This window comes from Candida parapsilosis, contig 005569 (assembly GCF_000182765.1).
Source record: "Candida parapsilosis strain CDC317 annotated contig 005569".
Classification (NCBI taxonomy): Eukaryota; Fungi; Ascomycota; class Pichiomycetes; order Serinales; family Debaryomycetaceae; genus Lodderomyces; species Lodderomyces parapsilosis.
The window spans coordinates 1,994,174-2,019,464 of record NW_023503278.1 but is presented as its reverse complement, the minus strand read 5'-3'; the positions used below and the strand labels follow the sequence as shown (position 1 = coordinate 2,019,464).

Below are 25,291 nucleotides of genomic sequence, written 5' to 3'. Positions count from 1 at the left end.
CGAATCGCATTGCAGATACATGCTTGTTTTGGTATAGACATGGGATGTGGACAAACTGTGCATTACCCCACAATGTCTATGTTCAAAAGCGGATAGAAATATTAACCATCCGTCATATTTTGATTGTCGCAAATTTGAATGTCCTACTTTTATTGGCGTGGCAATTATCCAGTGCCATTTCCGTCTATCATGCGACACTGCGATTTTTTTTCTTTTTCAATATCAACAAAGAGTCTAATCGGAGGTTCAACAGCTAATTATTCATCACATCGCCAATTGTCAACGCGCTTCCAACGATGGATCTGTATGATTATGATCCAGTGACTCATATTAATGATATCTTTGACACACCAGAAACCTTGAATCATTTGCCACAAGCGTTATCTCACATACATCAATACAAACTACAACTAAATGGTCGTATCAATACATTGAAATCGGAGTATGATTCGAGCACCGAAATAGATAATGACATAAAACAACTAGTCACAAACATCAAGGATGTGAAAGATAGTGCAAATTCTACAAAATCCACAATTGCATCAATGACTAGTTCGATTCAAAAATTGGATTCATGCAAAAAGAATCTTGTATTATCAATGACGGTGTTTAAAAGGTTGCAAATGTTGGTTAATGTCAATAATGATCTAAAAGAGATTCTCCCTACGCGAAACTATGAAGAGATATATCAAAGGTTAGGAGTAATGAAGGAACTACTTCAATTTTTCCAACCTTACAAGTCAATTGATTTGATTAATGAAATCAATTTGATGACAATGTTTACTCAGAATAAACTAGTCGATGACATTTTTCTCGATTTTGAGGAGTTTTTAAAACGTGATAGTAGAGGAGGAGGAGGAGGAGGAGGAGGAGGAGGAGGAGGAGGAGGCAGTGGCTCAAAACTGGAGCAGAATCTACTTTATGGAGCTAAAACGTTGGAGATGATTGACGACAAAAACAAGACCAAATTGCTAAATTGGTTTCACAATCTACAACTACGAGATTTAAAGAACATTTTCAGTCAATCCGATGAAGCGGGATCAATTGAAAACTTGGGTCGAAGATTCATCTACTTCAACAAGATTTTGGATGAAGTAAAGCAGTACGCAATTTTCCCACAAGATTGGAATGTAACTATGGACATCATTGATGAGTTTTGCAAGATAACCAAACTGGATCTCGCCAGTACTTTACAAAACAAGAAAATTGATTCCGGTACATTACTTGACAATTTGACAAAGACTATTGAGTTTGAAAAGAAACTCAATGCTGAATATCCTCGAGACGGTTCCGAGTTTAACATATCGTCCGTTTTTGAACCGTATTTGTCCATATGGATACAAGAACAAGATAAGATGTTGAGTGCTAAATTTCTTGAATTTGCTTCTACTTCACAATTACCGCTGGAATTAGCCAAAGACATCACGGCAAATGTACCTAATATCTCCATCACATCAACTGAGCTTTTTAAAGTTTATCACAAACTTTTATCACAAATTTTGAAATTGAGCAATGGAGAAATCATCACTTCCTTGGCAAGATTGTTTAACAAATATTTGTTTGAATACCTCAACCGAATCTTGACACCAATGCTTCCTCGTAATGATGATGATATTGCCGGAGTAGACGCAATCAAGTATCTCACTTTATTACTAAATACAGGTGACTATATGGTGGGGAACATTGATGAATTGAATGAGAAATTGGAGCTTGTTGTATCTGATGAGTTGAAAGATCAACTACCTACATTAAACAGCGATGTTTTCCTTCAACTTGTAAACAAGAGCATTTCAGCCCTCTTGGTGAAGATGACTAATGATTATAAACCATGTTGGCGAGAATTCTTCAACATCAATTGGCAAGAATTGGATTCAGTCAACGATGTCTCTTCATACATGATTGATATTAAAAAAATTACTCAAGATAACTTGAAATTGATTTTGCCCTTGATTATTCGTGATAGTTATGTACGCAATTTCAATGATAAATTGGTGGAGTTACTTGTGACTACAATCGCCAACAATTTGAAATTTATTAAACCATTGACAACGAATGGGTTGGAACAATTGTTACTTGATGTTATAACACTCAAGGATGTTTGTTTGAATTTCCCTCGTTTGGCACAAAAGGAAACAACTAAATCATACACCAAATTTGTCAATTCTCATTTCCATGAATTAGAATCAATATTGAAAATATTGATGGTTCCCCAAAATATGCCAGTGGAAAATTTCATTGAACTGTATTTTGAGTTAATTGGTGGTAAATCAATTGCTAACTTTACCAAAATTTTAAATTTGGCCAAGATCGAAAAATCAAAACAGTATAAGTACATTGAAAACTACAAGTTACAATTATCGATTGACAATGATGACGAAAATGGTGACGCAAATACTACATCACATCATAATAATCAATTGTTGACTAATTTAGAGGATGACTTGGATAACTTGTCAGCATCATCAACTCCAGTGAGTGCAACAACCCCTGGTCCATTCTCAGCAGCTAATCGCTCCACCGGGAACAATAACAACAATGGATATAGTTCTGGGAAGCTATCCTCACCTGATATAAAATCACCCAAGTTACTTCCTCGAATGAATCAATTTGAAAAAAATATTAGAGAGTTGGCATTAACAGGTGAAACGCACGTGAGTAAATTTAATGAAAACTTTAGAAGCAATTTTGGCAAATTGTTTAGAAAAGAAGAACGTTGAGGTGGGATATAAGAGGTGTGTATGATAAGATGATGTTCTATTTTAAACTTATCCTGTGTAATTTGCAACTATCTCTGACTGAAAAACAAAAAATAAACGATGGATATCATCGACAGAGAAATACATCATCAACAACCAAACACAATCTCCCCCCCCCCCTTTTTCGCGACCAAAAAATGAAACTCGTCAAGATTTGCGGCGTGAAAACTCTTGAAGCAGCAGAAACAGCAGTCCTCAACGGAGCAGATCTCGTAGGATGTATTCTAGTCCCCAATAAATCACGTACAATCGATATTGCAATTGCCAAACAAATTGCCCAATTCATAAAACATAAACGTCCACAATCGATTCAACAAATGAAATGTCATCTACATAACAAGCGCAAAGATTTTGCATCACCAGTAGATTACTTCAACTACGTATCGCAGTTGGTGCTTGATAATGGACCTTTCTTAGTGGGTGTTTTCCAAAATCAATCCCGTCATGAAGTGGTGAGCATTGCTCGTGAAATTGGACTAGATTTTATTCAATTGCATGGATCAGAACCCAAGCTCGACTTTGTCGCAGATGATGATGATGAATTTGGGTGGATTTTGCGATACGTTGTGCCTCAAGATACACAACAGTTGCGAAATGATGGTGAAGTGTTGATTCAACGTGGGGCTTTGAGTTTACCGTTACTTGATTCAGCTCAGGGTGGAGAGGGCAAGGTTATTGATTGGGAATACATTAGTGACAATTTGTACTTTACGAGAGCAATCTTGGCCGGTGGATTAACACCAGAAAATATTCGTGATACTAAAGATATAAACAATATATTGGGATTTGATGTAAGTGGTGGTGTCGAAACTGATGGTGAAAAAGATTTTAGCAAAATTGTTCGTTTCATTGCAGGCGGAAAAAGTATATAGAAAAAAAGAAGTTAACAATTATGAAGCCCACCCTATTGGAACAATGTAGATTGTGCATCATCTAATCATCTTGATCCCAATTTCCTGGTCTTGGTTGTTGTGGCATAACTGGACCACCAGCTCTCTTGGCCATTATGATTTGATCGATAGACAAGATGGTATTAGTAGCTTCAACTGCTAAATCAATTGCCGATTTTTTCGTTGCCAACACATCCAAAACCCCAGTATCTTCAACATCGCCCGTATCAATATTCAAACCTTGCCTTAAACCATCAGTATCTTTGTCATCAGCATGAGCGGCGTACATTTTACTAATCACTTCAGTTGAATCAAACCCTGAAGTTTCAGCAAGTACTCGAGGCACAACTTCAAATGCTTTAGCAAACGACTTGATTGCCAATTGGTTTAACCCAGGAGTGGTTTCTCCATATTGAGTGATACGCTTTGACAACTCAATTTCAATTGCACCTGCACCTGGTAATAGTCTGTTATCTTTCAACAACCCTTTGATTGAACTAACACCATCATCGATGGCTCTTTCAACATCATCCAAATTATTCTGCGTAGCACCTCTAATGACAATTGTCGCAGTTCTTGAACTCGATTCGTCTTGTCTAAATATCGTTACTCTATCACCACCAATCTCCTTAGTTTCAATAACATCAATTTCACCCATTTCATCCGGTGTTGGTGCACCTAATCTAGGCAATGGTGTAGCTCCACAAACTTGACAAATTCTACGTAAATCGAACTTCGAGGGAACACGTAAAACCAAAATTCCATACTTGTTCAAATAGTGCAAGGCCAATTCACCAACATTGGACCCAGCAACAACAACTTTTGCACCAGAATCATTGATCTCTTTACACATTTGATCCAACTGTTGCTCTTCGCCTTTTGTAAAATCAAGCATTTCTTGTGCATTGTGCAATAATACCGTGCCCTTTGTCTCAGTAGTTGATATGTCAATTGGACTCGTGAATACAGCAACTTTTGATTTGGTGACGTTTTTAACTGAACCTTCTGGCTCTCTAGGGAAAACCATACCTTTAACAACTTCTGATTGTGATAAACTAGATCCCATAATTTTAACCACGCGAATACCATCCACATTAAAACTAGCTGGATTTTTGGGGTTAACCACTGATTGTACCGCCTTGACAACCAATTTGGAAATTATATCTTCAACTCCATATTGCTTTGCCGAGATCACTGGTTTAACAGCCTTGATCAAATCAGTTTCAAATGATGCAATTTTATCAACAACTAATTTATCCAATGTTTCCATAACAAATTTGTTAGCCAAGTTAAAGCCTTGAATGATTTCAGACACATTCAACCCCAAACTCAACAACTTTTCAGCAACATTGAGAAACTCACCTGCCAATATTATGACAAGATTGGTATTATCACCCATTTCAAATTCTTGTTGCTTGGAAGCCATGATTAGAATCTTGACTACAGGGTGGACAATCTCCAATTCATTGATCATAGTGGCAGCATCGTTGGTGATGAATTTTTTCCCAAGTTTATTGACAATGATTTTGTTTCTCCCACTAGGACCCATTGAGGTTTGTAGAATTGAGGCAATTTCGCGTACTGCTTCCACGTTTCTTGTTATTGCTCCATCTTCATTGGAGTAGGAAGAGTAACCCTTCTTGAATAAACCCGAATTGGGTGCTTGTGGTAATTTCAATGACATGGTGGATCCAAAATGAATTGATGAGTTTTGTAGAAGATTCAAGAAGGAAAAAAAAAAAAAGAATAAAAAGATTTTAAGGTTTGTATTGATAATAATATGCAGGTGGATACTAAGACGTATATAACACCATACATTCAACAAACCAACTCTGTACTTATTTGTTCTCTTTACGACGCTCCCTCTACAAATGAACCAGTCCTTCCATCGTGCAGGTCGCTCGGTTTGCGATTGTAATTGCCATTGAGCAATACTCACAAACCGCGTTTTCATCAATTGCGATATGAAATTGTTGAAAAAAAAAGAAAAAACCAAACCAAGCCAAACCAAGCCAAACCGAACCAAACTCAAATTCTCAGTTCATTTGGACCCCTACTGATCCCTCAGCTATGCTCATCCACCCATTAGTCAGAAGATCCCTCACTCCCAATTTATTCAAGCTACGCTCAGTATGCATACCAAGATTCACATCTGTATCACCACTCAAGAGTCTTCGCTTTAACTCCACCAAACCAACCAAACTATCATCCAAATCATTATTTGATCCATCAGTATGGACAGTACCGAATGTATTAACATACACCAGAATTATTGCTACCCCTTTTATCGGATACCACATCATTTATGGGAGCCCCATTACGGCTCTACTGCTATTCACTTATTCTTGCGTTACTGATTTTATTGACGGCTATATAGCGAGAAGATTCAATATGAAGTCAGTTGTGGGATCAATAGTTGATCCTTTGGCGGATAAATTTCTCATGACTGTGTGTACATTATCATTAGCTTATGTTCATTCAATCCCACCTGTTCTTGCATCTATCATAATTGGGCGAGATGTTATGCTTAGTTTCATGTCATTTTATTACAGATTCCAGAGTTTAGCGCCACCAAGGACATTAAACAAGTTTGTTAGTATTGGTCAATACCCAACCATAAGTGTTCATCCAAACTTTTTGGGGAAATTAAACACCGCTTTGCAAATGCTTTATATTGGAAGTTTAGTATATAAGCCACTTTTGGAAAGTGTTATTGGTGATGTTGCATTCGAGGGTTTGGGGTTGCTTGTGGGTGCCACTACGTTGCTCAGTGGAGCCAACTATGTGTTTAACAAGAATTCATGGAAATATGTGAAATGAAGGGGTCGTTGCACATTATCAACAATGCTTTAAATATCTTTGATGAGTGTTTGTGATGCAACAAGATGGAGATAAAGAAGATGATGAATTTACGTTTGTGATGATGGATATTTAATTTTAATGGGGCGAATTTGTGTGAGGTGATTATTCCTTGTACAGTTTTGTTCACAAATGATTGCTTGTCCAACAAGTTATAGATGTTGGATAGACAATAAGGAATCAATTGTTTAGGAGGGCAAGTCAACAAAAAGTGGTAAAAATAAGCTAGATGCGCGTTGTTATTTGATGTGGTATCTATGATCTCCAAACATTGGTTGATGCTTGATTGAAGTGGTTTGCTAAGCTTGCGATGTTTCAAACGATATAGAAACTTGCGTACCAATCGATCATGAAATTTAGACGTTTTTATTGATAGAAAATATTTGATTATTTCCATGTAGACTGGCGTATTGGTTCTCGTTAGGTTACCCACATGATAAGTGTAGTAGTCAACACCCATCTGTTTGAGTAAATCTTCAATCTTGGGATCAATTGAACCTTGAAGTGTATTAATAATTTCTAGGTAGAAAGAAGAAGGGTCAAAGTTAGTTGCATTTTCTCATGTCAGTGCGGGTTGTGGATTAGCTTACCATCCACACTGCATCTCGTTTCTCTTTTGGTTCGAAGTATGACTAATGCAAGTGCTATTGCAAAGTTGATCATTGACAACACTATTGGTTGCAAACAATTTTTCTTCAAAAATTTTGACACCTTTTTATGGAGAAGCATCGTGGAAGATGGTAAGTAGATTTTCAAAGAAGAAGGATAACAGTTTTCTTCCTTAATGCCAGGTTTGATAAGTTATTGTTGATGGTCAATTCTAGGGCACATTCGTGTCTTTAACGTAAGACGACTTTCCTTGGTGCTTCAAATTTCGAACTAACAAGTTTGAGACCACACATACTTTTACAGGATTAGTAATGATACATGGGCTCTCTCGTAAACGTATAACACAATCTATTTAATTAGGGAAGGTTAGGTTCTAAGACATGAGACATGATTAGGTGCGTGTATGTGTGTGTGTGTGCGTGTACGGGTGTATGTATGCAATAGGTGTTAAAAACATGGTTACATTTTACGAAGTTTTTGATATACGATATGAGTGTTTGAAAACCAGTACAAATGTAATAGAAAGAGGGGGGGGGTATGAATAGAGAAGAGCAAAGAGTGCATTATTCTCTGATTTTATAATTTTGAAAGTGATCCTCATGGGGTAGTTATGGTTAGATAGAACCATAATGACCTTGCCAATTACAGTTGTTGAGTATGTTTATTTTATTTGATGTGGCCAGCAATTACATCATCGACAGGAAATGCTTGTCAAGAGTAAGTATGCACGTGTATATCAAACACATGATGATAAATGAGAAGTATAGAGTGTATAGAGTAGTTGCTGTGTTTGATAATCGTAAGGTTTCTTTATATTGAACACAAAGACAACATTATTTCGTTTTAAACTTTTTAGTTATGAGTACACGCACAATTACCATAGCCAATAGACAATCACCTTCTTCTTGGGTTCTACTCACATTGTAATTGCTATTTGCTTCTCTTCCACTGCATTTGATAAGCAATGTTCACAAACCTTTTTGGTTAGTCAAATCATATTGAGTTGATGTATTATAAGTGTAGTATTATATTAACTGTGAATGAATAAATAAGCCACACACATATATATAGATGCATAAATTAGACACACAAAAGTAAGACAATTAAATAGGAGAGAAGAAGAACAAGAACAAGAAGAAGAAGGAAGACAAAGAATTGACTAATACAATTACTCAGACACACGTCACTAGAAATAGTACAACAACTGATTTTATTCTTACAGCCCACATCAGGAGATAACAACACCACCACCCACCCACTCACTCACTCACTCGCCATCTTTTCACTCTATTGGACAACAGCACAAACTAAATTTTAACCTGAGTTACCGAAGAAGAAGTAACGTTGCAAAATTTTTTCTCCTTCTCTCTTTAATCAAGGAACGAAGAACAAAAGAAACACACCACAAAAATTGTAATTACCAAAAGCTTACGTTGTATTTAATTACACACGTTGTACAACCACACACATATAGAGACTTATACTGAAACAATTACCACTATACTGCACCATACCACATACTGTACAAAATCATCGCCGTAGTCACATTTTCAACTTTTCACCAAAAATATTGTCATCATACTTCATCCCCTAAATGCTGACAAATAATTATACCATGGCATTTGACCCCCACGCTCCAAGATTAGCACAAGATGGTGTTATACCACCAACACAACAACCACCACCACCACAACAGCAACAGCTACAACAGCAGACCCAACAGCATCAAGTGCCGGTACCATTCCCCGAGATTTCTGGTACAGAAGTGGCGTCTGGCATGTCTTCTTCCACTTTCAATTTGAACCCAGGTCAAAACCCTCAACAGCTTCAACATCAACAATTTCAACAAGCGCAGGCGCAGGCTATAAATGCTAGGTACCAACAGCAACAGCAAGCTCAACAGCAAGCTCAGCAACAGGTTCAGCAGTTACAACAACAGCAGCAGCAACAGATTCAACAGCAACAGCAGCGACAAGCACAAGCACTTCATCATCATCACCATCATAGCAGTTCACAAACTATACAAGATGATGCTATGGATATCAAACAGGAACAACGACAGCAACAACCACAACCCACCAAGAAACAAGCATCTGAACAACAGAGACCACCACTACAACAGCAACAATCTCAACAACAAAAGAGTTTCAACCATTCATATTTGAATTTACCACCTCACAATCCATTTGATTTCAATTCGTATCCAATAACTAACCCACCCATTTTTGATTCTACTTTTATGTTGCCCTACTCGATAGATGGTGTACCCAGAAGAAGAAGAATCTCTATATCTAATGGTCAAATTGGTCAAATTATGAATCATGAAGCGTTTTTCGACACTGATGAATTTAGTTCTTTGGATGATGATTTTACGCAACGATTTAATGATTATGAGTTGAATAGATCGGCTACTCCTCCTACTCAACAACAACTGGGGATAGCTCCGTCGCAGGTACCACCACAACAACAACAACAGCAACAGCAACAGCTACAGCAACCACAAGCTGGGTTTCTTGGCGATGCCCAGCATGGATTTGCTAGTATAACTCCTGCAAGTGATAATGATTCTTCTGTTGGTACTATCCCTGCTACATCAGTTAATACTATCGCACCAGCAACTGCAAATAGCTCTAATCAATTACTTGGACAAATAGAGCTAGGTTTACCGCAACAACAACTGCAACAACTGCAACAGTCTCCTTTGACAACGCAACCACAACATCCACAGCCTCAGCACCCATTACATCATAACCCCCAACAACAAGCACAAATACCACCGCAACAACACGCACAACATAATCAAGTACCATCCATACCCCCACGAGCACAATCAGCACCACCAATTACTGCAGCAGCCTCACAAGCAGCACCACCATCACAACAACAACCACAACAACAACAATCGCACTCCCTCTCACCACCAGTTGCAGGCTTACCCCCACCGAACCACCTGTTAATCTACAACAACGAAGTCATTTATAATCCAAACAACGGACCCATAATGGGCACAGCCGCTTGGAAAAAGGAGCGTTTATTGGAACGTAATCGAATCGCCGCTTCCAAATGTCGTCAACGTAAGAAACAAGCACAAATGGCCCTACAGGAAAATGTCACCAAGATGGAACAAGATTTAAAGTTGAAGTTGAATCAAGTTGATCATTTGCAACTGGTTTTGAGTCATTACAAGATGAATATTAAAGCGTATTTGGAAACCGATTTTAATGAGCGAGATGACAAGTTGTTGAAGGATTTGATTGATTATATTTAGGAAAGGAGGAGGAAGCTAGTGCTTAGTGGTGGAATCAATTAGCTAGGCTAAGTCTTCATCATTCTACGTTGCCTTATTTTATTTGCTACTGTCTATAGATTCGTAAAGATGCATACTTTTATCACATCACCTATAAATCTAAATTAAATAAACTTTTGCAACCACGAGGACGAGTATATATAACCGATGTTGGGTTCTTCCCCCCCTCACTCTGTACTCTTTGGTAACCCTTTTTCATTAATCAATGATTCAGAAGTCACTTGAGGACCTTCCCCAATCGAAGTCAAAATAACTCTCGATACACCAACCCATTGTTGGTCCTTCTCTTGTTGATAGGATTTCTTATTCCACCCATCAACATGACCAAAATGCCTATACAAAGCCAGCAACACTTTTTCTTCATTAGCTTCATCATAATATACAACAGCATTTGGACCTGCATCAAAAGTATATGCAGCAATGACATCCCCATCGTTATTTGCCTCATCAGCATTCAATTTCTCAATCAATTTGATAATGCGTTTACTCGTATCATTTAAATAGAAAATCGGTGGATAAGAATCCAAACAAACAGCATGAAATTGATTTGAATCCTGCATTGTTAAATGGGCAAACTTGGTAAAATCTTTATTCAAGATTGCTTGTTTCATAGCTTCAAATCTCGCAGGGACCACATGATCCACTCTCCATTGAAACAACTCCGACGTGGCCACCGTTAATTGCATCCCTGATGTACTTGGTGTATCCTTTTTATCATCAGAAACCACCAATATGGCCGCTTTCAAACTTGGCCAATGTTGCAAGGGTGCAATTTCAACCGCTTGTGAATCGCATCCATTAGGATGTTGGCCCATTTCCCAGGCAACAAACCCACCAAAAAGAGACCGGCACGCTGATCCTGACCCTTTACGGGCAATTTTACTCAATTCGGATGGTGAGGTAGGCAACTGGTATAATTTAGCAATGGCACTAATCAATGCTGCGAATCCAGCCGCGGAAGAAGCTAACCCGGCAGCAGTGGGGAAATTATTTTCGGAAACAATGTGTAGTTTGTAAGTGGACATTGGAGGTAAGGTGTCATCTTTTGCTTCTAATTCGGCCCGCAATTGTCGTAAATCAGCGAGACATGCTTGAGTTCGTGGTGTATCCAAGGATTCCAACTTACCATTGAGCCATAATTTGTCACTGGTAAAATCAGGCGATGTTGATGCCGTAGTTAAAGTACGTAAATCATTTTGTGATAAAGTTACAGAAATTGATGAGTTGGTGGGTAAGTTTAGGTGTTTGTCCCGTTTGCCCCAATATTTAAGTGTCTAATGGAAAAAGAAAGCAAGTTAGTACAAATGAGTCTTTGAAATGTTGTTGATGCTGTGGAGGTAACATACGGCAATGTTGACCGGAGCAGTCACTGATGCTTGATAGATCATGACTGTTTTACAATTGGATACGTTAATGAGATATGTTGACTGCCAGATGACGCGATGAAATAAATTTTCCAACACATTTTCTCGTACAAAATTTATACGAGCTGGTCTGTATGAATATAAACTTATATTACTACTAATACAAAACTAATACGTTCCATCTTTTATCCAAGAAAACAAATTTTGAAATTTGTCTCTTCTCCTCTTCCCTCATATAACATCATTTTAAATCCATCTGCAACTGCTCTCTCCTTCCTCTTAAACCTTTCTTGTCCACTTCCAAATTCTGGCTTTACAATCACCCGATCCAGTAGCAAAAATACCTTCAGTGGCCAGTAAATTCGATGAGACAGCAACTGAAATCACTGAATTTCTATGTCCCTGCAACATCAACAATGGATTAGCCGAGGCTTGATCCCAAAATATAACACCACGATCTTTGGAACCGGAAAGTATATATTCATTATTTGGCGTGCAACAAACTGACAAGACGAAATCCTTGTGGCCAATATAAGTGGCTTCACAACTTGAATTTTTATCCAGTTTGCCATCCAAATTCCATAACTTAACAGTTCTATCCAATGACCCTGAAGCAATTTGATTACCAGTGTTTGAGAAAGCTACTGAATAAACTGAATCTTCATGTCCGTTTCCATTATCATTACCTGAATCCAATCTCTCAACAAGGAATCCAGTTGTCGAATCCCAAACACGGACTGTGCGATCTAAAGATCCAGCAGCAATTAATTTACCATCTGGTGAAACAGCAACAGTAGTGACACCATCTTCAATACTCAAAGTCAATGAGCATTGACCAGATCTCAAACTCCAGATTCTAACTGATCTATCACCGGATCCAGAAACTAATCTATCTCCGTCAGGGAAGAAATCCAACGAGTAGATGTCCTGTTCATGACCCCTCAATACTTTAATAATTCTCTTTGTAGTTAAATCCCAAATTCTAATCAAACGATCTTCAGCACCAGTAGCCAACAATTTACCATCAGGTGAAAAACACACCGATCTAATGTATAAATCACCGTTAGATGATGGAGTATCTTCTTCTTTAGTTTCCGAATTGGATGAATCATCAATCAATTTAGCCACTAATTCGCCAGTCTCAACATTGAAAACTTGTGTTGTCTTATTACACCCAGTGGCAATGAATTTACCATCTTTGGAAAAACGAACGCAACATACAACTGATGAATGGTCCAATGAATGGATTAAATCAACATCCAAATCACGAGCAAATGCAGGATTATACAAGACGTAATAGTCAAGATTTTGCTTCTTGAAATCAGGATTAGCTTTAGCTACATCCAAATCTTGCAAAAATGGAGGTATTTCTTTAACATGAGCTGCTTTTTGAGCTGGATTAACAATGTATTGAGACTTGTCAATGATTGTCAATGCATTACTAGTAGAAGCAGGTGCTGTTGCTGCAGGTGCTGCAGGGGAAGCCTGGGTTGGAATTGCTTGTTGTGATGAAACTGGTGGTGGAACCTGTTGCACTGGTGGTGGCTGTTGTTGTGGTGGAACAGGTGCAGGTGGTTGTTGTTGAAGTGGTTGTTGTTGAAGTGGTTGTTGTTGCTGTTGTTGAACTGGTTGTGGCTGAGGTGGTTGTTGTACAGGCTGGGGTTGTGGCGGAGGCACCTGTTGTGGAGGAGGTGCTTGTTGTTGTTGTTGCTGTTGTTGCTGTTGCTGATATCCATTCTTCATCTGTCTATCCCTATTTTCCAATTCAGTTTTCAATCTCAAAATCTCTTCTTCGTAAGCTTCCTTAATTTTTCTATGAGCCATTTCCAACTCATAAACAGTTTGTCTAATCTGTTGCAATTCAGTGTTTTGTTGAGAGTATTTCAAATGGTACTCATCTTCGATTTTCTTGAAACTAGTTGCTTCATTTAATGCATAGTCAAACTCTGTCTTGATAGCATCCAACAACTCGTTAAGACGAGTTTGATGGGTTCTTTGATTGTACACAGACATATATTATGAGGAAAGCAAAAATGAATGTCTATGATTTCAATGTGGAAAGTGTAATAGGGTGTGTGTGTGTGTGTGTCTTTGACAAGTCTAGCTTCTTTGTTGGTGCCGTCACTGGGGTTGAATAGTATGTTGTGACGTTGAAAGTTTTTTTTTTTTCTTCCCTTTCTCTCAGCAGGTTTTGGCTTTTGTTCTCGTTCGTTGGTTTTGTTCGTGCGTGGAAATTAAAGAGAAAAAATTCTCGTTGTTGTTTAGTAGTTTGGTTTTGTCTTTTGTGTAATAAATAAAAATTATCACCAAATATTTCAAAATATCAAAAACCAGGCTCAAACCCAAAACAAATCAAAAGTACCCTAAAAGAGACACCAAAATGTATATTGCCCACATGCACCATTCCACTTCCTAGCTCTACAGTAACACAACTTTGCTGTCTATATAGCTACATATATGGTACACCGAAATATCTCTACACATAAGTGTGATCTTTCTTTCAAAATGTTGCTTCGATTGCGATTATACACAAGGGGTGATGCCATTTTGCTGGTTAAAAAAAAAAAAAAGAATAAAAAAATGGAGCGGAATTTTATGCTTTCTGTTTTTTTTTTTGTTTTTTACACCCCCTGTTCAGCAAAAATGGTGATTGTGATTGCACCCCCTTTTCTTCTTTTAGCGTGTACCTGTGACTATAATTATTCTAATTTGGAATAGCAAACACAAAGATTATAAGCTTTTGTCAGCGTCGTGTATTCCAATTTCACGACATTCACGTCTTTTGCGACATTTAACACATTTAACTAAAGAAATGAATAGTTGTATGCGTGTCACACATTACTTGATTAAACCTTTTGTAACTTACAACAACGCAAAAGAAGATATACTATTCATACACATCTTTCAGTATTGAAAAACAATTCTATGTAACCTATGACAACCCCACTTTACCAATACCTGTATTCAACAAGGCATTCTGTGACGCCAATCTTTCATGCTCAGCCAACTCTCTTCGCGTGATGGTGTTGCCTCTTTTCCTCTCACTTGATTTGTTGTCACTTGTAGTCACATTTTCACTTGATCTTGATTGCGATGGAGCTGTAACTACTTTTACCAATGTAGGTGGGGCATCTGAAGACAGAGTCTTGGGGAGAGACTTTAACTGGATTGGTTTAGGATTTGGTATGGCTTTAACTGGATTGACCAGATTGACTTTTTTCTTGCGATCTTCATCGTCATCTTCGTCGTCATCTTCGTCGTCATCTTCGTCGTCATCTTCGTCGTCATCTTCATCCTCGTCTTCATCCTCGTTTTCGCCTTCATCATCATCATTATCATCATTCACATCATCTTCTCCCCCGTCTTCATCTTTGTCATCTTCATCCTCTTGAGGTGGTGGACCCAACTTTTTCGATACGAAATCAACAACTTCTCGCCATGATCTCATGCCACCCATCGCAATATTACCATCCATATCAACACATTTTTCAACTGGTTTCAAAATAGTCATATTTGGGTAAGTCTCTTGTAACAAACTCAACTGTCTTTTAGTTATAGGATGTGAATACATTGAATTTGTCAATGCCAATGCAGCAACTATGGGTTTGGGAGCAATCAAGTTGTTTGACATGATAGTTGTGTCCTTTTTCAATTCTTGCTGCGTGGTGGCAGCGGTAGCAGTGGCGGAGGTGGCGGAGGTGGCTGAGGTGGTGGGGGTGGGGTTAGTTGTTGCGGTTGTTGGTGGCGGTGACGAAAGTCGCAGTTGTTCTGATATGTGGTGAATTTGTGGCATGGGCCATACATGCAACAATTCGGTCAACAAGTTATCAGCCAAACCATTAATCAATTTGGCCATGGTATTTGCACTCAATGGCGCCAACAACAAAACATCGGTCCATCTTTGCAAGTCATACGATAAATTATACTGTTGGAAAACATGTGATCCCACTTGCTTCCTCAATGGCAATTGTCCCAGAGCAACAGCCTTGGAGTAAACTTTTTGAAACGGAGATGTAAGAAAATACTTTTCACCATCATCACTAAACCACACCTTCACCCCCAATTCTTCAAATTTGTGTAACTTTTCCAGTAAAATGTACTCTGCTGATTTGGTTAAAAGTACCTGAATCTCAAGCTTTTCATGAGTGTATAATTCAAATAGTTTTTCAATTATAAGAATGATATTCTTGTGGATCGAAATGCACCCAGTGATACCTATTAGCAAATGCAATTTGCTGTCATCAGACGAAGTAATTGCATCCTCATCATGCAGTTTAAGTTCCGTTACAGATGTATTGGCTGATTGTCGTGTGGATTCGATAAATTTTTTATCGTCAATCAGAGAGTACGTTAGTGAATTCATTCGCGACACTCCAGGCTGGGGTTGTTGCTGTGTTGTTGCTGATGTGGCTGCTGCTGATGGTGGTGGTGGTGGTGGATGGAGATGATGCTGTTGCTGTGTTTGTTGTTGTTGTTGTTGTTGCTGTTGTTGCAGCAACTGCAGGCTACTATACTGTGATGAGAATATTGGTGGCGACATAGCTGGCTTTGTTGAAGGCGGTGGTGAAACCAAACTAGATGTTACACTGCCTTGAGATGAAATGAGTGGAGTAGAGTTGAATCCAATCGGTGTGTATTCTTCAATTTGCGAGCCTGGTGCTAGTCCATGCTGGTTAGGACTAATGTCGTCAGTTGAAACAAACTGGGGATGTTGATTTTGATTAGGTGTAGTGTCCAGTTGTTGTGTGGTTGGAATTTGTGGAGGAGGTGGCAATGATTGATCAGCCTTGGATGATGTTTGAGATAAGCATGATTTCAAATTTGGATCCTGTTTAACCACTAAAGATGGGAGTTTCTTACTGGAGGTAGATGCCAGTGAATGGTGACTGTTGTTGTGGTGGTGCATAGACTTTGACTTCGAGTCTTTGTTATTGACTAAATCACTTTCTTGTAGTTGTGAAGGTTTTTTGGGAACTGGTTGGTGCAAGTAATTGACATTGGGCTCATCTCGTGTCAAGTGTAGCTTAACCGTTGTGCTGACATCCTCTTCTTCGTGTTTTGACGTCATGGTTGTTTATAGTGCGTGTGATGATTACTAAATAATGGGTGGGTGTGTACTGAGCCCCAGTCTAAATAGCTTGACACAAATCACAGTAGAAGTTTCCAAGTGACTTTCGATTTAAAAGTATGAGACGAATCGAATGGTTTTGTTTCGGTTGGAATGCTATGCTGTCGGGTGATTTGATGATTAGAGCCACTCGAAATATTGTCAGTTTCTTTTTTCCTTTTTCCTCTTATTTTTTTTTTTCTTTGCCTTCTTTGACTTTCCTTTTTCCAGGCTTAACCGTGACCACACAATGAAGTTCGTGAGAAACTACGTGATTAGGCCCAGGATAGTAAACTATCAAAGGTTTCAGAGGTCTATTGAGATGGATCTTGTCCCTTCTTTAAGTCTGCACCTAAGTTGAGGTCTAACGATAAATGACTTTATAACACAATTTTGTATGTGGGCGAGATTGACTAAACTATATTGGTGAGAATCGAAATGAAAAACCCGCTAGTGACACAGTCACAAGCATGTTCTAACCCATCGATAGTGAAAAGAGGAGCTTTTTTTTGAGAAGTGCCAGCAACAGTCTCATTACTGCATTTGCTTGATATTCTGCGTCGTTAAATTATCGACAAATATAAACCCCTTATATTTTATAGAAGTTCTTGCGTAATTGGTAGTGAGCTTATTTTAGCGTACCAAATTAAATACAAATCGGGGTAAAGAGACTACTTGCCAAAAAGTCACATAAACTTGATAAACATTGATATCGGGTAATCCCCTAAATGAGCAAGTACACCGAGTATTCTCGGGTAGGAAGAAGATATCGGTGGACGGATAAACAGATTTAGTTTTGTTGTTTTTATCCGCAAGTGTGTGTGTGTGTGTGTGTCAAAAGTACACGACCCGTCAAATCTTTCTGCTTATCCCCGCGCACAACTAGATTCAAATATTTGCTGTTATACGAGTTACACAATATGATGATCCCTTGTGATATTTTTTCTTTATACCAATCTTTCCCCCCTGAACAAAGGTTATTTTATATAAGTACTTCCCCAACAAAAGTTATCTGTAATTTTTTTATTTGATTTGCCACTCCAAACAGTTGTATAGTATACGCACACAAGACTTTACGATATCTTAAACTACAATGACTCCAGCCACGTCTACCATCTCTAACGCATCGTCATACAAAATTGAAGAATCATATGCTGAAATTGATAAAATTACATCCAATTCATGGTACACCCCAATTGATCAAATTGCTCCCAAGGTGAAAAAAGTCACCGATTCATTCTTTCTGAATCAAAAGTCTCATGATATCCAATTTAGATTGAACCAATTGAGAAACCTTTACTTTGCTGTCAAGGATAATCAAGATGCATTGGTTGAAGCTTTGGAAAAAGATTTTTATCGTGCTCCATTTGAATCAAAAGTGTTGGAAATTGAAACCGGATTGAATGAATTGGTTCATACTATGGCTCATTTACATGAATGGATGAAACCAGAACAGGTGACTGGTTTACCTCTTTCCATGCAATTGAATCCAGTTTATATCGAGAGAATTCCATTGGGTGTTGTTCTTGTTATTACTCCCTTTAATTACCCCTTTGTATTGACTTTTGCTGCTGTTGTTGGTGCTATTGCTGCGGGAAACCACGTTGTATTGAAGCAATCGGAATTGACTCCTAACTTCTCTAATTTGTTTTCCGAAATATTTACCAAAGTTTTGGACCCAGACACTTTTGTAGCCATCAATGGTGGTATTCCCGAAACTACTGAAGTGTTGAATCAAAAGTATGACAAAATTATCTACACTGGTAACGGTACTGTTGGTAGAATTATTGCCAAAAAGGCTGCCGAGAATTTGACTCCTTGTATTTTGGAATTGGGAGGCAAGTCTCCTGGTGTTATTTTGGATGATGTTACCGATTCGGACATTGCCACTGTGGCAAGAAGAATTGCCTGGGGTAGATTCACCAATGCCGGGCAAACTTGTGTTGCCGTTGATTACGTTTTGGTGCCTCAAAAATTACATTCCAAATTCATTGCTGCAATCAAGAAGATTTTGGAGGAAGATTTTTACCCCAACTTGGATAAAACCAACAAGGATTGGACTCATATCATCCATGATCGTGCTTATGGAAACCTCACCAAGATGATTGCCAACACCAAGGGAGATATAGTTGTTGGAGGATTGAACCAAGCTGATTCAGAAACTAGATTCATTCCACCTACTGTTATTGATAATGCTACTTGGTCCGACTCATCAATGCAGCAAGAGATTTTTGGTCCTGTTTTGCCTGTTATTGTTTACGACAACTTATCCGACGCCATCAAAGAGATTGTTAGACAACACGATACTCCATTGGCTGAGTATGTATTTACTAGTGGTTCAACTTCACCCAAGAAGAACCGCCAATTGCAACAAATCATCACCAGTGTAAGATCAGGTGGATTGATTGTCAATGATGTAATCATGCATGTTGGATTATCTAATGCGCCATTTGGAGGTATTGGTGAATCGGGTTACGGAGCTTATCATGGAAAATTTTCGTTTAGGTATTTTACACATGAAAGAACCACTATAGAAACGAAATTGTCGACTGAAAAGATGATGATGTCGAGATATCCACCATTTACCGATGGTAAGGATAAATTGCTTGCTGCTGCTCAACAAAGTTACAATGGTAATGTTTGGTTTGGTAGAAGGGGAAATGTTCCCGTTGGTGGTCCTGGTGGTTTCTTTAGTATTTGGAACTCCATTGGTGGTGTTTTCAACTTGATTAGAAGATTCACCACCACAAAGACCTAGAGTTAAAATTAGAGTAGGGTAGAGTTAGAGAATAGTTTATACTTTGTACGAGTTTGACTTAGGGTAGAACAAATTAACAATTAACCTCAAAATTCGATCTAAATCCTAGCACCTCTCTTTACTCTGAGATAAACGTAACCTCAGTAAACCCAATTCCCTTTTCTTTTCCACCCTTTGGATCTTTTTCCTTATCCAATATTTCAATTTCAAACTCATTACTGTATTGGTAAATGTATGGCTTGGCACCAGCAACACCACTAACAATATTTTTCACAAATTGGGGTATTTCAGCCATAACATCAATACGTTCAATAAGGTTTTTCAAAGGACCGGTAACTTTAGCAATGGTGTTTCCATTTAATGGATCGACATAATTGAACTCAATACTTTTGGGAACGGGCCATCCAACTGAATCAACCTCAGGACTCAAATGAATAACTTCATTATCAATAGTGGCAAATAGAATTTTTTCATTATCAGTGACGAGTCCGATATTGACTTTAGTATTAGCATACGATTTGGGTGTGGTAAACTCCATTTGAACAGCAGCATAGTTACTACTTTGGAAATTCATGAAATTCCAAGATTTAGCAGCATGGTGGGGCTTCATACCTTGCAAAGCCATGACAAACATTGTATATCCATTGGTGATTGTAACTTCACCCAACTTCTTTGTCAAAATACGGCCATTGACGGTGCATCTAGGCCAAAACACATGTCTCATTGAACCCCAAGGTTGTTTGATATCTTCACCATAAAAAGTCATTCCATCATCACCAAAAATAACACCATCAGTCAATCTTTCAACTTCCAATTCAACAATCGACTCATTACAAACAAACGATCTCAACTTGTATTTCTTACCATCAATCATTTCAAATTTCAAATTGTCAGCTTCGAAATTGAATCCATCAACAATCTTGAAATTCTCCAACTTGGTACTTGTCCAAATATTCTTTGAGGAATCATTAATATTGTAAAGACGGAAAGTGAATTGAGCAGTTGTGTGAACACCCATAACATTTGAATGAATGATTTGGGCAAACCCAACATTTCCTGATGCCAAGTCGGTAAAGTAAAACGTTTGCGTCTCGACATTGGTGTATGGAGGTGATTGCCAATTGAAATCTGTGGCTTCAGTTGAACGGTGGACTGAACCTGACTTTTTATCCACGCGGGTTGTCACTGGATGGATTGCGGATTCTCCGTAGTAAGGTTCTTCAAACCCTAAAACGGATAATCCCCCTTGTAATTTTTTAAACATTGTACTTGGATTGGTGTTTGTATGTAATCAAAACTGAATGTTTTTGGTTAAAAGCAATGCAGAAGGCAAAAAAAAAATTAAATTAGAGAAAACAATCCTTTTTGATGGCATGCAGAAATTTTGATAAACAACAAAAACAACGAAGATTAAACTTGGGGGTCATGTGCGCGCAACTGTAAAGGCCGAATTGAATATACCAAATTTACATCCTTTATTTATTGTAAGCTTTAGCATAAACAACCCTTGGAGTTCAAAAGAAAAATAAAAGCATCACGGGGCTTTGATGGTCTTTTTTATAACAAACTGCTTTATTACAAAAGGCAATTGTCTCACTCACATGCTGTAGAAAGCACACTCTTTTAATTTTGCAGATAGCACTAAAGGGAGTGTTATAAAATCTCTCCAAGATTTACATAAAAAGGAGTTTCTTTTCACACTACGAAACATGACACTTACCACGAGCACACCCAACTTGATTTTGATGACGTCGCATCTGTTTCATAGCAAAGGTCTAGGTCTAGTTGTCTGCTATCGCAACGTCTTTGCGAAACTTATCGTAACTCTGCTCTAGTATATTGAGAATATGAATGAGCAGTTATATACCTAAATCTTGACACTGAATCGTTATGGTAGTAGCTCTTCAACATACTATTTAGATCTTACCTTGTTGCAAGCCTTCATCGCTACCGGGTATATACCCGGTAGCGACATTAAATTCTTCAACTTTCACACAAGGAAAAAGTTTCGAGAACGAAAAATTTTTCACCTTTTTCTACTCAATCTTCTCTTCATTAGATAATCCATTCACACACAATATGGCAAGAGGCCCGTATGTATTCTTCCAAATCAGTTTCAGTAAAATGAGACTTTGAAATTTGGAGAATGAAGAAAGTAAGCCCATGAGGATTTTGAAAATCATCATGGCAGTGCCAGTCAAATTGAAAAAAATTTGATTTAGGAATTTTAAGGGAGCCTTGTCTGTGTAACTTTTTACCTCTTCATTCTTCACTTTATGAAGTGTCCGTTGTATACTAACTTTGTTTTTTTTTTTAGAAAGAAACATTTAAAAAGATTAGCAGCTCCATCCCACTGGATGTTGGACAAATTGTCCGGAACCTATGCTCCAAAATCATCACCCGGTCCACACAAGTTGAGAGAATCATTACCATTGATTGTCTTTTTAAGAAACAGATTGAAGTATGCTTTGAATGGTAGAGAAGTTAAAGCCATTTTGATGCAACAACACGTTCAAGTTGATGGTAAGGTTAGAACTGACGCTACATTCCCTGCTGGTTTCATGGATGTCATTACTTTGGAAGCCACTAATGAAAACTTTAGATTGATTTACGATGTCAAAGGTAGATTTGCTGTCCACAGAATCTCAGCTGAAGAAGCCACTTACAAATTGGGTAAAGTCAAGAGAGTCCAATTGGGTAAGAAGGGAATCCCATACGTTGTCACCCACGATGGTAGAACCATTAGATACCCAGATCCATTGATCAAGGTTAACGACTCAGTCAAGATTGATTTGGCTACTGGTAAAATCACCGACTTCTTGAAATTTGACACTGGTAAATTGGTTATGGTTACTGGTGGTAGAAACTTGGGAAGAATTGGTGTCATTGTACACAGAGAAAAACACGAAGGAGGTTTCGATTTGGTTCACATTAAAGATGCTTTGGAAAACACCTTCGTTACCAGATTGAATAACGTTTTCGTTATCGGTGAAGAACACGGTAAACCATGGGTTTCATTGCCAAAAGGTAAAGGTATTAAGTTATCTATTACTGAAGAAAGAGACCGAAGAAGAGCTCAACAAGGTCTCATTGCTTAATAGAGATTGCTTTACATATGTAGCTTTTAATGGGTATTTCAACGGTTTAAAAACTAGTATATGTTGTAAATTGTAGTTGTGAAATACGTGCTATTGGCGGTATGCAAGACAAGTCTGATCACTAGACCAAACTCTACCGCATGTACGTAAAAGATGACTGTAAGATCTAAAGCATGATAGGTTGTACTTTTCGTGTGACCCCATATCTGGTCATGTGACCCCAATGATGGCAAAAAAAGAAACATCAAGTATAAATAAGCTGGAAAAAAGTGAAACAGAAATCAAGTGTATCCTTTTGCTTCTCTTTTTCCTCTTTATACGAGCTTTATGTGCAGTCCAGATAGTACGGGTGACGCAAGAAAGATACAACTCTTGTCATCGAAACGCGATCGCGTTCAATTCCTTTTACAATTAGAATCAATAAGAAAATGTGTCCTTGAAGTTAATTACCAAATACATCACTACGTAAACAAGTAAAATATTGGTAGTTAGAACCAGTTCCTGCTCAAGATTTTGACCGCTGGCAACGTCAAGTCAAAACCTGCCTATCTTTTTTGATTTCTGATGAAGCGAATTTTTAAAGTATCTCTCCAGAAATCGCATATGCAATGACATCTCCGTCAATGCGATTTCGATGGATTGTCTATTAGGTGCATATTGGCTCATAACCTGTTGAGATGTGGACTTCATAGAAAGTTCTTTAGTAATTGTTAATTATGGCATTAGGTGCGTATTTAAAATGTTTTAAATATTTGATTGAAGAAATGTTCTTGTGTTATATGATCAAGCAGAGTGGCATTACAAAAATTGATAATCGGGCAAGCACTTTGTCCTACTGGATGTTTTCACATCATTACTCATTGATAACAAGATCTACTCTGAAAATAATACAAATCAAATAGAACTACACGATTTTTCCGAAACAACTCTTTTCCTTCAAACTTTGAACCCACGTTTCTCCAATTGTTCAATGTTCCAGTCCCATGTTTCTTTGGCATACTCCAAGTTTCTGGCAATTTTGCTTGGTTTTTCAGCAACACCTCCAGTAACAAGAAACTCTCCATTATCTTGTTTAGGGTTCAACTTTGGATCCATTACTGCTCTTAATGTAGCCAAGGAACCTTCCTCGTTACTAACACCAATAGTCTTGTCGGAAATTGCAAAAATGGCATTGGCTGGGTATTTAATTATAGGCACTTGACGCCAGTAATCATACAAGTTTGTACCCAAGATGACACCAGGGTGGATTGCAATTGACAAAAATTGAGGATACTTGATGGCCCATTCCTTGGTGATCTGAATCTCGGCTGTCTTGGCAATACCATATCTAACCCAGGTAAAGATACTACTGGGGAATGTGTTCAACTTGTTTTGATCTGGCCTGAAATGCTTGTAGGAGAAATTGTGTCCAATTGACGATAAATTGACAATTCGAGGCGTTCCTCCAGCATCAACAGTTTTTCTTAAGTATGGAACCAATTGAAGAGTCAAGAGGAAATGAGCAACAAAGTTTACTTGGTACTGAATTTCATAGTCATCTTTGGTCACTTCATAAGGTACTCCCATGACTCCAGCATTATTTATCAACACATCCAACTTCTCCTCCTTGGCAGCAGCAAACTCCGCAACTGCTTTGGGGATTGATGACAAATCCATCAAGTCAATGTAAATGTGATGTAGTTCACCAAAAACATAATCTGTTTTACCTTCCTTTGTTGCTCTTGCTTGTGCTTCTTTTTCAATATCCTCAAACGCCTTTCTGACCTTCAGTTCAGTTCTTCCTGCCATATAAACGACGTATCCATGGAGGTACAAATGAAGTGTTGTGTACCATCCTATACCTGAGTTTCCACCAGTGATGATCACAACTTTCCGTTCAGTCTTAGGGTTGTAGTAAGGTGCGGTCTCTGGGTTGAAAAATTGAGATCTAGTAGGCATTGTTTAGGGTTGTGGTGTGTAGTGTACGTAGAAGGAGATTTCTGTAAATGTTTATATAAGAATTGTTGTTGTTCCTAGCGAAGAGCAATTGGGTAATATCTCTGCGCATAAGGCTGTGAATCTTTTGACGTATTTGGGACATTTTTGTGGTGCGGAAAAGAAAAAAAAAAACGTTTGATTTATTATTTTTTACCCGTGATATGGGGAGAACACTCAACAAACTAAGCCTTGAGGGATCAGTCAAAGAGATGGCATGTGATAATGTAGATGTGAGGGGGAGTTATTGAATGAAGATGGAGCAGAAAACGGATAGATCCCATAGATGTAGTTGTTTTGACGACTCTTAAGCGGACGCGGTTGATGCATTCCATTCTCCATTTCTGTAACAGTAAGGGGGAGACCAAGTCAAATGCAGTTGTTACGACTGTACTTCAATGACCTGGTGGTACTCGCTACGTGAATAGTTGCATACATTAGTGTTATTGTGTTTTGCGTAAGAGCTTGCGCGAATTTTGATGCAAATTTGTGCAAATTCGTGTTGAGAAATCTTTTGTATGGAAGCTTCTGAGGACGCAATGGCAGTATCGTTCAACATCCACATTGCT

At 38.2% G+C, this 25,291-nt stretch overlaps 13 protein-coding genes across 13 annotated transcripts; 6 read left to right on the top strand and 7 right to left on the bottom strand. All coding sequences in view use genetic code 12, as the record gives it.

Moving 5' to 3' along the window:
* Positions 1 to 296: 296 nt before the first annotated feature.
* On the top strand, positions 297 to 2,717 carry VPS53 (Vps53p; the record flags this gene model as incomplete). The annotated part of the gene is made up of 1 exon (XM_036807244.1): positions 297 to 2,717. The coding sequence occupies one exon, from the start codon at positions 297 to 299 to the stop codon at positions 2,715 to 2,717; it is 2,421 nt and encodes an 806-aa protein (XP_036664100.1).
* A 176-nt stretch (positions 2,718 to 2,893) lies between these two features.
* TRP1 (phosphoribosylanthranilate isomerase) lies at positions 2,894 to 3,628 on the top strand (the record flags this gene model as incomplete). Its single annotated transcript, XM_036807243.1, has 1 exon — positions 2,894 to 3,628. One exon carries the CDS (start codon positions 2,894 to 2,896, stop codon positions 3,626 to 3,628), a length of 735 nt encoding a protein of 244 aa, XP_036664099.1.
* A 61-nt stretch (positions 3,629 to 3,689) lies between these two features.
* Positions 3,690 to 5,330, bottom strand: CCT8 (chaperonin-containing T-complex subunit; the record flags this gene model as incomplete). Its single annotated transcript, XM_036807242.1, has 1 exon — positions 3,690 to 5,330. The coding sequence occupies one exon, from the start codon at positions 5,328 to 5,330 to the stop codon at positions 3,690 to 3,692; it is 1,641 nt and encodes a 546-aa protein (XP_036664098.1).
* A 386-nt stretch (positions 5,331 to 5,716) lies between these two features.
* Positions 5,717 to 6,466, top strand: CPAR2_109550 (cardiolipin synthase; the record flags this gene model as incomplete). The annotated part of the gene is made up of 1 exon (XM_036807241.1): positions 5,717 to 6,466. The coding sequence occupies one exon, from the start codon at positions 5,717 to 5,719 to the stop codon at positions 6,464 to 6,466; it is 750 nt and encodes a 249-aa protein (XP_036664097.1).
* CPAR2_109545 (uncharacterized protein) lies at positions 6,435 to 6,902 on the bottom strand (the record flags this gene model as incomplete). Its single annotated transcript, XM_036807240.1, has 1 exon — positions 6,435 to 6,902. The coding sequence occupies one exon, from the start codon at positions 6,900 to 6,902 to the stop codon at positions 6,435 to 6,437; it is 468 nt and encodes a 155-aa protein (XP_036664096.1).
* A 1,827-nt stretch (positions 6,903 to 8,729) lies between these two features.
* RCA1 (Rca1p) lies at positions 8,730 to 10,382 on the top strand (the record flags this gene model as incomplete). Its single annotated transcript, XM_036807239.1, has 1 exon — positions 8,730 to 10,382. The coding sequence occupies one exon, from the start codon at positions 8,730 to 8,732 to the stop codon at positions 10,380 to 10,382; it is 1,653 nt and encodes a 550-aa protein (XP_036664095.1).
* A 206-nt stretch (positions 10,383 to 10,588) lies between these two features.
* MVD (diphosphomevalonate decarboxylase) lies at positions 10,589 to 11,809 on the bottom strand (the record flags this gene model as incomplete). Its single annotated transcript, XM_036807238.1, has 2 exons — positions 10,589 to 11,695; positions 11,768 to 11,809. The coding sequence occupies 2 exons, from the start codon at positions 11,807 to 11,809 to the stop codon at positions 10,589 to 10,591; spliced, it is 1,149 nt and encodes a 382-aa protein (XP_036664094.1).
* Positions 11,810 to 12,064: 255 nt separating this feature from the next.
* On the bottom strand, positions 12,065 to 13,798 carry TUP1 (chromatin-silencing transcriptional regulator; the record flags this gene model as incomplete). Its single annotated transcript, XM_036807237.1, has 1 exon — positions 12,065 to 13,798. One exon carries the CDS (start codon positions 13,796 to 13,798, stop codon positions 12,065 to 12,067), a length of 1,734 nt encoding a protein of 577 aa, XP_036664093.1.
* A 919-nt stretch (positions 13,799 to 14,717) lies between these two features.
* On the bottom strand, positions 14,718 to 16,853 carry CPAR2_109510 (flavoprotein; the record flags this gene model as incomplete). Its single annotated transcript, XM_036807236.1, has 1 exon — positions 14,718 to 16,853. One exon carries the CDS (start codon positions 16,851 to 16,853, stop codon positions 14,718 to 14,720), a length of 2,136 nt encoding a protein of 711 aa, XP_036664092.1.
* Positions 16,854 to 17,985: 1,132 nt separating this feature from the next.
* On the top strand, positions 17,986 to 19,650 carry CPAR2_109500 (hexadecenal dehydrogenase; the record flags this gene model as incomplete). Its single annotated transcript, XM_036807234.1, has 1 exon — positions 17,986 to 19,650. One exon carries the CDS (start codon positions 17,986 to 17,988, stop codon positions 19,648 to 19,650), a length of 1,665 nt encoding a protein of 554 aa, XP_036664091.1.
* A 118-nt stretch (positions 19,651 to 19,768) lies between these two features.
* Positions 19,769 to 20,914, bottom strand: SVF1 (Svf1p; the record flags this gene model as incomplete). Its single annotated transcript, XM_036807233.1, has 1 exon — positions 19,769 to 20,914. The coding sequence occupies one exon, from the start codon at positions 20,912 to 20,914 to the stop codon at positions 19,769 to 19,771; it is 1,146 nt and encodes a 381-aa protein (XP_036664090.1).
* Positions 20,915 to 21,729: 815 nt separating this feature from the next.
* RPS42 (40S ribosomal protein eS4) lies at positions 21,730 to 22,748 on the top strand (the record flags this gene model as incomplete). Its single annotated transcript, XM_036807232.1, has 2 exons — positions 21,730 to 21,743; positions 21,968 to 22,748. 2 exons carry the CDS (start codon positions 21,730 to 21,732, stop codon positions 22,746 to 22,748), a joined length of 795 nt encoding a protein of 264 aa, XP_036664089.1.
* Positions 22,749 to 23,684: 936 nt separating this feature from the next.
* Positions 23,685 to 24,686, bottom strand: CPAR2_109470 (uncharacterized protein; the record flags this gene model as incomplete). The annotated part of the gene is made up of 1 exon (XM_036807231.1): positions 23,685 to 24,686. The coding sequence occupies one exon, from the start codon at positions 24,684 to 24,686 to the stop codon at positions 23,685 to 23,687; it is 1,002 nt and encodes a 333-aa protein (XP_036664088.1).
* Positions 24,687 to 25,291: the final 605 nt, after the last annotated feature.